Genomic DNA, 11,121 nt, shown 5'->3' with positions numbered 1-11,121 from the left:
GTGCCGCTCACTTGATAGTTTCAGGATGTTGAGTAAATCAGTTAGCACTATGCCTCATCTATCAAAAGGACATAGGATACTTGTACTGTTTATTTCATAGAGTTATTGATTCAAATTCTTCATGATCTTAAAAACAATTTATAAATGTCTACTTTTATTATTTGTCTTATTCTGTTTTCACAACTATTGGTGTAAATTGAATTTTCACTGAAAATCTAAATGCCATGGTAGTTATATACATAGATACTATTGAAAATGAAATCTTTGTTCCAGAGCTGTTAAAAACTCTACTCCTGTAATTCCTACCCTTTTTTCATATGAGGACCTTTTTTTTAAACATCAAAAAGTTTCATGGACCTCTCTATGCTAGTAGTTATATTATTTGTATCCATTGATTGAGACGATAAATGATAACATGGTTGCTATATATTCATCAGTGATGTGAAATGAATTTGGTTTTTAACCACAAGTATCTGTACATTTGAAAAGTAACATGTATATGTGTGAGACATTCAGTCTATGGAAAGCATGTTTATTATGAGTCACTGCATGTTTGTGTTAAATAAAGATTAGAATCATCCTGGTTGGTGTGTGTGTTTGTAAACCCTTTGAAATAACACTGGAGCTGCTGAGGGGTTGGGAATTAGTGCTGGAAGTTATTCATTTTCATGTCATTTGCCCCCTTTGGAGAGGTGCTCTTTATCAAACACAATATATTTGTATGGTTTAAGAGACGGAAGGAAGGGTTATGTTATGAGGGGGAAAATGTGCTCATGGAACACAAAGTATGCAGTGAAAAAATTAGGGAAATATAAAGTGTGAGAATTGTTAAAATAACGTATTTCCCAAGTTATTTGGCCATTTTCAAAGTTGTTAATGCAGAGAAAGTCATTATCAGAATAGTCAGTAGGGATTGCATGTTTATGAAGCAGCCTGCGTGATAGCTTGAGGCCTTACATTTGCATCTGCCTCTTCTTCGACTGATTCTAACTTTGGGTTCCTTTGCTCTCATAGGAAAGTGGTCATATTGATGGATTTAGAAGTTTTACAATCTGCTGCTGAAGTTGGGGGAAAGATTGGCAACCCAGTTCCCTATAATGAAGGTAGGACATCACTTGACCTAGGTCACCTCACCAAATGGGATGGACATTTAGAGGGCGACCATCTCTATGCCTGTCATTTGTTAGAGATTAGTAAAAAAGAAATGAGGGTTCTTGGCTCTTGGTAATAGTCATCCTGTCGTTATTTTCTAGTTCTGAAGAAATCTTGTTACTTGTTGGGTTAAGAAAAGGGGGAAATTCAACTTAATGTTGGGTATGATTTAAATTCAGCTATTTTTCTTTATCCGCCTTCTTGTCTCTGGGGATAAAAAGTACAGACAATATAAATATGTCATGAATAACAAAAACTACAGTTCTTTTTAAAGGCTAAAAAATTAAACACCAAGTTTTTTTGGTGTAAGGGAAATTAACATCAGTGAGACTAATCCCAAATTAAAGTATTATTGTTATTTGGAAAGTCTATGCATAGCTTATTTTACATAAATGATTGTTTTCTCCCCAGGTTCTTGACTAATGTGACAGCATATTTCTTGTGAGCTATAGTTAGTCATCTGTTGAAATTGTCTCTGTATCACTTACTGTTGCTAAGAGGCAACTGCTATCTTGCCTAGCTAAACATTCTTAGAAATTCTCCAAACTGTTATTCTAATGAAATCTTCTGCTAAATGTTAAATTTGGCCTTTAGATATTGAGTAACTCTGATAACAAGCCGACCTTTGTATTTTTGGGGGAAGGTGTATCTGATGCATTAATATTTTGTATATAATAATTCTTGATTTTGAATCTTTTGGGGAATCTTATGTATGCTGCTATTCCTTTTAGTTAATTCATGAAAGGATGTATCATTCTGTTAGACTGATTAGCTGGACTTTTAAAAAATGATGACCACTATTTTGAATGACTAGGGACCATGTCAGGACCATGGTTATTATGTAAACACAGTTGTCTGTTTGTGGGAGCTTCTGTTTTAATTTGTCTTAATTGTTGACTCTTGAAAGACTAGGGAAGTCAGATGAAGGTGTGATATCTTTTTATGGGAAGATGTGGTGTCTCCTGAGACCTGGGGCTCTTGATGGCCTGACAGAGACTTTGTTTGACTCTGGATCTGATGCCCCTAGGTCTCTCAATTCTTGAGAAGAGGTGCTTAATTAGTCTACCTAAATGTTGCTAAGAAATACTTTGGACCTCTTCCCCATTGTGCCTTTATGCCATGTAAGGAATCTGGGTCATTATAGTAGGGCTTGAGAGATTAATAGAGAAGGAAAAAAGGAAAGAATGGCCACCTTCAGGGTACCCAATTTTAGTTTGAAAATTGATGACACATCTATGTAAATATGTGCAAATTATATTCAAATGCGTGGAGAGTCCTCCTAGCAATTTTATATATAGTATAACATTGTGGCACTTGGGAAAATACTGCTAGAAACCAGAGCTCTGGGCGTAGGAATCCTCAGAGTATGGAGGCTGTGGTGTCAGAAGATGCTCAGATGGAAACCAGGAACCCGAGGGAAGAGAAGCAGTGGAGACGGGACGAGACCAAATATTGGGGATGAAGCAAGTGCTGCAAGAGGGTGGATTTTATTTAATTCAAAATTTAAATGAGTGTCAGGAAGACTTAACTTTTTTCCTACAGAGGTTCACTGTTGCTTGGCATAAATTTCTTTGATAGAAGTCATCATTAGTGTTTAATCAGTGTTTAAATCAGTGGTTGCAATTTCTTTTTAGAATATTTGTGGCATTTTGAATGGCAGAGCATTTACTGAGTGCTTATTCCATGCCAGGCCTTGGGCTTAGTGGTGGGAATCCAAATACAAAAAAAGAGCAAGGTGAGGTGAAAACTCTCCTCTCAGAGCCCAGGGTGGTCTTGGGCAAAGGCTGGGTTCTAGGAATGGAGGGTGCTGATCAGAACTCTGGCAGCATGGTTTGGAAACGGCTTGGATGTGCTAGGGAGATCCTGTTCTGGGCAACGTGAGTTGGACACTCTCAGCAAAGCCCAGAAGGTTTGTGTGGTGGCTGCCTGATCTTGTTTTTTTTTGTCATATCCGAAAATGAATGATTTTGGTTATTTTGAACAGTTCAGTTCAACCAGTAGTTATCAAATACCTACTGTGTGCCTACCACTCTGCTAGGTGCTAGGGATAAAGGAGAAAGTGAAATAGCCCCTGCCCTCAAGGATCCGTTTTATTGGGGAGAGGGGCATGTGCATAAGAAATAAAATGGGCCCTCTAAGTAAAGTCACTTCCTGGGGGGGAGCATTAGGGGCTTGTGGGAAGGACCTGGAAAGGCTTCCTGTTGGAGGTGGCAGTAGGCTAGAGCTTTGAAGTGAGCTAGGGATCCTGAGATGTGGAGGTGAGAGGCATTCTGGGCAAGGGGTGGAGATGGAGAATGGAGCAGCAAAGGAGGAGACAAAGAGCAGCCAGAAGGCTGTGGAGTGATGGGGAGTGATAAACAGTGAGCTTGGATGGCGAGGCTGCAGCCAGGCTGGGAAAAGCTTTAAAGCCCAACCAACATACGAGTTTATATTTTGGGGGTCGGGGTCCTCTTGGGCAGGGGTGAGACTTGGTCAGACCTGTGCTTGAGAGGTATCATTTTGTCCACTGTGTGGAGTTTGGATTGGAGTCGGGGAGAGGCCTGAGATGCAGGAGACTACTGCAGTCATTCAGGAGGGAGTTGATGAGGCCCTGCAGTGGAATGGTAGCCATGGGAGTAGAAAGAGGGAGATAGATGGGAGGGGAGAAAAAAATAGAAGCTGACCCTCAGGGCTGAATGAATCCTGCCAGGGAGATTTGAGGATTACTTAAATCTGGGTGACTGGAAAATGGTGGTACCCTTACAGAAATAGGGAAGTTAGGAAGATGAAAGAATTTTGAAGGGAGAGATCATGAGTTTTGTTTTGATCATGCTGAATTGAAGGTACCTATGGGACATATAAGGCCACTAGATGGAGTGCCAAGCTTGGAGTCAGGAAGCCCTGAGTTCAAATGTGGCGTAAGACACTTACTAGCTCTGTGACCCTGGACAAGTCACTTAACCCTGTTTCACTTGTTTTCCTCATCCATGAAATGAGCTGGAGAAGGAAATGGCAAACCACTTTAGTATCTTGTGACCCAAATGGAGTCACAGAGAGTTGGACACAGTGGAAACAATTGGGCAGCAACAACATGGAACGTCTAGTTGGAGATGTTTGATAGGCAATGATATGGGAGAGTGTGTGGGAGAAGGGTTCAGGAGGGATGGGGAGTAGACAGATCTCAGAGTTGCCAGGTGATAGTTGAATCCATGGGTGGGAACTGATGAGATCATGTAGTTAAGAATTTAAGAGACAAAATGATTCTGGAAAGAACACTGGGTCACACCCATGGATGTTCAGGTTCCCCGCCCCCCCCATTTGGGGGTTTCTTGGCATAGATACTGGCATAGTTTCTCATTTCCTTCTCCAACTTATTTGACAGATGAGGAAACTGAGGCAAATGGGGTGAAGTGATTTGCTAAGGGTCACAGAGCTAGTAAGTGCCTGAGGCCAGATTTTACCTTGGGTCTTCTTGACTCCAGACCTCTGTCCACAGTGCCACCTGGCTGCCCCCACCCTTGTATAGAATGTGGGAAAAGGATGATGAATCCTGCCAGGGAGATTGAGGATTACCTCAACAGATAAAAGAATTAGGAGAAAACACGTGTCATGAAAACCCCAAGAGGACAGTATCTGGAAGGTGGGGAGTGGGAGGGTCAGCAAAGAAGCTCTGAGAAGAGGCCATCAGATTTGGCAAAAGATAGAATAGCAGTCACCTTGGAGAGTAGTTTCAGGTGAGAGATGATGTCAGAAGTCAGGGTGCCAGGGGTTAAGCCGTGCAATGGGAGACAACTGTGATGGGCAGCTTGTTCCAGGAGTTTGGTAGGGAAAAGAGCTGCAAGTGGGGAGTCGGATCAGGTGGAAGGTTTTAAGCTTGGCAAAGTCCGGGCATGTTACAAAGTAGTAGGGAAGGATGAGGAAAGAAAATTGAGAAGGCCCCAGCAGTCCTGGAGGGGGAGAAGAGAGGAAATGGGATCAAGAGCCCAAGTCGAGGGGGGTCTGCCTTGTCCTCTGGACTTGGGCAAAAGACACTGTGTGGGAGGCTGAGGTCAGAGAGATCTGGAGAGTGAAGAGGGAGCATGTGACCAGCAGCCTGGGTTTCTTCCATTAGAGCATTTGGCGAGGTCCCCTGCTGAGAGAGGGATGGCTTGAAAGAAGAGAAGGTTTGGAAATAGGGTAGAGGCGATCAGGAAAGCATCCAATTGAGATGTCTTAACAAATTTCTAGTAGATCTAGTCATCATGATTGTGTGACTTCCTCCATCTGCATTCAGCAGCCTGTGTGTAGGAGCAGAGAAGGCAGATGATGGGAATAATCCAAAGTTGGTATTTGGTAAGGAATGAGCAGCAAAATGGTGAAAATATAGGGAATGCAAGGGTTTAAGAGAGTATTAAGTTTTACTGGTTAAGATTGAAGGGAAGAGACTGATTGAGAATGAGCCTGGATGTATGCAGTGCAGAGGTGTGGTGAGGACAGAGTAGATTCTAAAGTGAGTGCAGCCCCTGGGAGTGATAGGACGCCAGGAGGCTATGGGTAGAGGACCCTCAGAGTTATGGACAGGGGAGCTAGCACGCTGACGGGTGTCACCATCCCTTTGAGTCACTTCAGCGATCACGAGAATTTGGGAGGTGGACAAAAGTCAAGAGTCCCCAAGTATGAGGAGAACACCGGCAAGCAGTGAAGACTGAGAAGTCAAGAAGGGAGGGTTAACCTGCAAGCCAGTAGAGATCAGCCATAAAGATCTGGATGAAGTATCCACATGGAGGCAGGGAGAGGCCGAAGCTCTAGTCCTGCCTGATGGTCTAGGTGGGGGTGGGTGGGTGGAATGCTGAGTTTGGCCCCAGGGCTCACTCCTAGGTTGATCAAATCTTAAAATTAAGCTCTTTTTATTTTGTTTACCAAAGCTAATTGGAGTGGATATTGTACTTGTGAAGTAATTGAGGTAGAACAATTTCCATTTAACAGGTTTATCATGGCTATCTGGAGGATAGTTTTGCCATATTTCATTGAGAAGACAATAGCTACTAAAATAATATATGTAAATGAAATACTGTATATTTTCTTGAGTATTTTTGTGTAGCATTTGTAATATAAGCATTTCTGTATTTTAAAATTTTAGCTATTTATTTATACTTGTTAAAAATAAAGCAAAAATTAGTTTCTGATAGCCCAGCATGAGAATCTTAAGCTTGTACACTTAACATGTCAGTCTCTTTCTCTTTTTTTCCTATTAATTGGAAGAGAAAGCTAAGCTTTTCATCTTTTCCAATTTTCAAAGGGTTTTTCAGTTGAGAATGAGTTTGTTCAAAGGAAGAAAATTTGTCTCCCTGTAGAAAAAACTATGGCCATTAAAATTGGATTATTTAATAATATTTGAACGCAAAACAGCTAGATGACATAGTGGACAGAGCACCTGCCCTGAATTCAGGAGGACTAGAATTCAAATCCAACCTCAGTCACTTTCTAACTCTGTGACCCTGGGCAAGTCACTTCACTCAAATTGCCATATGTAATATACATACACACACACACACACACATATATACACACATACATAAAATCTTTGAACACAGATGGTTGTGATTTTTACTGGAGTTTGCTGGTGTTATTCAGTTTGATTGAGCATTCATTAATTATGTGAAAGGCATTTAGAATACAAAGATTAAAAAAAACATAGTCCATGACCACAAAGAGTTTGTGGTCTAATAAGGAGGATGGGCTGTACACAAATAGCCTTAATATGTGATCTGTACTAGGACAATTTGAATCTGTTTGAGGGCCATTAATTTAAGAAAACACATTCATTTGTTGGGGGCAAAGTTTAGGGAAAGCTTCGTGGGGCTTAGAGAATTGCAAGGTGTGGTACTGAAACTGAGCATTGAAAAAGGTAGAGGATTTGGGAAGTGGTGATAGCATCAGCTATGGGAGAGTCTTCCTTCAGTCCTCTTTGAAGCATGGGGTAGGCAAAATTACAGAAATGGGAAACTAATATAATTTCTCAAGAGCATCGACTATGTCAGGGGAATCCGGTAAAAAGTTGGGAGATAATTGTTGCTGTTCTGTCGTCTAGGTGTTGTGACTCTTTGTGACCCCAGTGTCCATAGTGGGCTAGGCCATTCTACCAAGGGAGACAATCTGGAGGCCAGATTGTGAAGCCTGACTGCCTGGCTTGGGTGTCTTGCCTCTTGTTCCCTTCATTTATCAGGTATTGTGTGTGATTACGTGCATATTTTTCCTCGATAGAATTTATGTTCCTTGAGGGCAGGGACTGTCCCTAGGGCTTAGCGTATTATCTTTTCCATAGCAGCTGCTTAATAAATTCGAGTTGGTTGGTTGATTTATTGAAAGGGATTAAGTGAGATGGAAATTAGCTTTCGGGCTCTGTTGCATATGAGCAGATTAGAATCTCAAAAATCATAGTCAGTTTTTTTTCCTTTATCAATTAAGGATTGACCCTGTTACTAAAAGATGGCCTAATAAAATCCCATTTGTCCTATTAATCGGCTTGTTGTGACATTTATTTATAAAGTTACTGAATTACCTCCGATATGATTTATACCAGTCATAGGTCATCCTGTTCCATGACAATATGTTTGAATCTTAATGTGTTTTGAGCATGAATTTATATAAGCTTTTATTAAAAAATAAATTAATGAGAATTATCATAAAATATCAGTTGTTGGGGTTTCAACATATTTTTAACATTTTTACACCCATTCTAGACTATGATAACTTGGTGCCAGTCTAGAAAAAGGAGAAATATAACTTAGAAAGAGTTTCAGTAAAATTCTAGACTAATGAATTCTCTGGAAGATCACAAATTGTTTTGTGATTGTGGAATTTGTTAAAATACCTGCATTGGTGATATTGGTCATGACTGACTGCAGAATGTAGGGGTTCATCCAGGGATAAGCTAATCTCAGCTTCTTTAGGGACAGTAAGTTCCCTGAAGCCACTTGGGGAAATGAGAGAGAAAATCCTCCTGGTTTTTCTCTTCCTTTCCTCCATATTCTTGGTTCCTTTTTCAGTTTTCAGTAGCTGGATAGCACAGTGGAATAGAGCCTTGGACCTGGAGTCAAGAGGATCAGCTGCAGACAAGATAAAATACTTGGGAGTCTATCTGCCAAGAAAAAACTAGGAATTATGTCAGAGGTTCCCACACTTATTTGGCCTGCTGCCCCCTTTTCAGAAAAAAAAAGTTACTCATCACCCCTCTGGAAATCTACTTTCTTCAACCCTTTAATGTTGTTTTTTTTTTTTTTTGAAATTTGCATCATTTCAAAAATTATAAATTATTTTAAATTTGATAATTCATTATACATTTATGGTTTTTTTTTCCTGCATTGAAATTTTGATGGCGCAATATTGCATAATGTAACTGTATAGTATCATATTGTAAATAAGTCATTACATGCACACCTTCCTGCCACTTGCCAATACTAGCTTGTTAAGACCTGTGGACAAACTTGACCACTGATGGGTTATAACTTGCATTTCAAGTGTTTATTTGGAAAATAATGTAATCACTATAACTTTAATTCTGTTACACAACAGATGAAACATAGTACTAATGGTTTTTCAGAATTTTCTTCTCTTTCCTTATGCTTCTACCACCCACTTATTTTTATTCAATGCCCGACAATTACTACCACCCCTCCCCATTGTTCCAGCGCCCCTCAGGGGGTGGTATCACCCACTTTGGGAATCTATGAATTATACAAACACAATTACAAAATACTTTTCACACAAATAAAGACGGACCTAAATAACTGGAGGAATATTGGTTGCTCTTGGGTTGACTGAGCCAATATAATTAAAATGACAATTCTGCCTAAATTTATTTACTTATTCAGTGCCATACCAATCACACTACCAAACAATTATTTTATAGAGCTGGGAAAAATAATAGCAAGATTCATCTGGAAGAACAAAACATCAGGAATATCAAAGGAATCAATGAAAAAACCAAAGTAAAGGAAGGTGGCCTAGCAGTAACAGATCTCAAACTGTATTGTTGTTATTCAGTCATTTCAGCCATGTCTGACTCTTATCTGACCCCATTTGAGGTTTGCCATTTTCTTCTGCAGCTCATTTGGCAAATGAGGAAACTAAGGCAAATAAAGTTATGTAGGGATGACCTGGGATCGAATCCAGGCTCAGATACTTAGCACCACACCCAGAAATAATTGGCCGTGTAACCTTGAGCAAGTTACGTAACCCCTATTGCTTTAAACAAAAATTAATAAAGTTATGTAACCTGCCCAGAGTCATATAGCTAGTGTCTGAGACTGGATTTGAACTCAGGTCTTCCTGACTCCAGGAGTCCAAATGCTTTATCCACTGTACCACCTAAATGCCCTGAACTTTATTACAAAATGATAATCATGAAAACAGTCTGGTACTGGCTAAGAAATAGAGTGGTGGGTCATTGGAATAGATTAGGTACACAGTAGAAAATAACCATAGTGATCTAATATTTAATAAAATTGAAGGTCAAAGATTTTGGGATGAGAAATAACTGATGGGGCGGCTAGGTGGCACAGTGAATAGAGCACTGGCCCTGGACTCAGGAGGACCTGAGTTCAAATCCAACCTCAGACACTTAAAACTAACTAGCCATGTGACCTTGGGCAAGTCACTTAACCCCAATTGCCCCTCAAAGAAAACAAACAAACAAAAAAAGAAATCACTGACAAAACTGCTGGGAAAACTGGAAAGCAGTTTGACAGAAACTAGATGTAGATGAACATCTCATATCAAGACAAGGTCAAAATGGGTATATGATTTAGACATAAAGGGTGATATAAGCAAATTAGGGGAGAATGGAAAATTTTACCTGTCAGATCTATGGATAAAAGAAGAATTTATGATCAAATAAAAGATAGAGTGGATCACAGGAAGTAAAATGAGTAATTAAAATTACATTATATTTTAAAAGTTTTGCACAAACAAAACCAATGCAGGAAATTTCTTTGATAAAGGCCTCATTTCTTAAATATATAGAGAATTGAGTCAAATTTATAAGAATACAAGTCATTCTGCAATTGGTAAATAGTTAGAGGATATGAATGGACAGTTTTCAGATGAAGTAAAGTTAATAGTCATGTAAAAAACGCTCTAAATCACTATTGATTAGAGAAATGCAAATTAATACAACTCTGAGATACCACCTCAAACTTGTCAGATTGTCTAATATGACCAAAAGGAAAAGGACAGATGTGGGAGGGATGTGGAGAAATTGACACTAATGCACTGTTGGTGAAGTTGTGAAAAACCCTTTGACCTAGAATACCACTACTAGGTCTATATTCCAAAGAGATAAAATAAAAAGGGCCTATATGTACAAAAATACTTAGAGGAGTTCTTTTTGTGGTGGCAAAAAATTGGAAATTGAGGGGATGCCCATCAGTTGGGGAATGGCTGAACAACTTGTGGTATATGATTGTAATGAAAGACTGTTGTGCTACAAGAAATGATGTGCAGGATGGTTTTAGAAAAACCTGGAAAGACTTATGTAAAACAGATGTGAAGTGAAGTGAACAGAGCTAGGAGAACATTGTATATAATAACAGCAATATTATATGATGATCAGCTATGACTGACTTAGCTGTTCTCAAGACTATTCCAAAGGACTTATGATGAAAAATGCTATCTGCCTGAAGAGAAAGAAGTGATGGAGTCTGAATGCAGATTAAATAATTTTTTCACTTTATATTTCTTGCTTTTTTTTCCCAACACGGCTAATACGAAAATATGTTCATGATTTCACATGTATAATTGATATCACATTTCTTGCCTTTATAGTGGGTAAAGGAGATGTGGGAGGGAGGGAGAGAATTCGGAATTCAATTTAAAAACAAATTAATGCTCAGAATAAATAAACTTGAAATTTAAAAAAGCATATGTTAGGGGTGGCTAGGTGGCTCAGTGAATAGAGCACCTGCCCTGGAGTAAGGAGGACCTGAGACACTTAACACTTACTCGCAAATA

The 11,121-nt window shown here is 39.5% G+C and overlaps 1 protein-coding gene across 1 annotated transcript in view; it reads left to right on the top strand.

Moving 5' to 3' along the window:
- Positions 1–11,121, top strand: part of RPA1 (replication protein A1) — a 59,889-nt gene that overhangs the window by 9,335 nt on the left and 39,433 nt on the right. The window contains exon 5 of the mRNA XM_069089658.1: positions 1,015–1,103. Within this exon, the coding sequence (XP_068945759.1) occupies positions 1,015–1,103 (89 nt within the window). The remainder of the gene's footprint in view (positions 1–1,014; positions 1,104–11,121) is intronic.

Source organism: Petaurus breviceps, unplaced genomic scaffold (genome assembly GCF_028583685.1).
Source record: "Petaurus breviceps papuanus isolate PSGF00001 unplaced genomic scaffold, PetGlider_PUasm1.0 186, whole genome shotgun sequence".
NCBI classification, from domain to species: domain Eukaryota; kingdom Metazoa; phylum Chordata; class Mammalia; order Diprotodontia; family Petauridae; genus Petaurus; species Petaurus breviceps.
The sequence above is the reverse complement of the archived record's forward strand: the minus strand, read 5'-3'. Positions and strand labels throughout refer to the sequence as shown.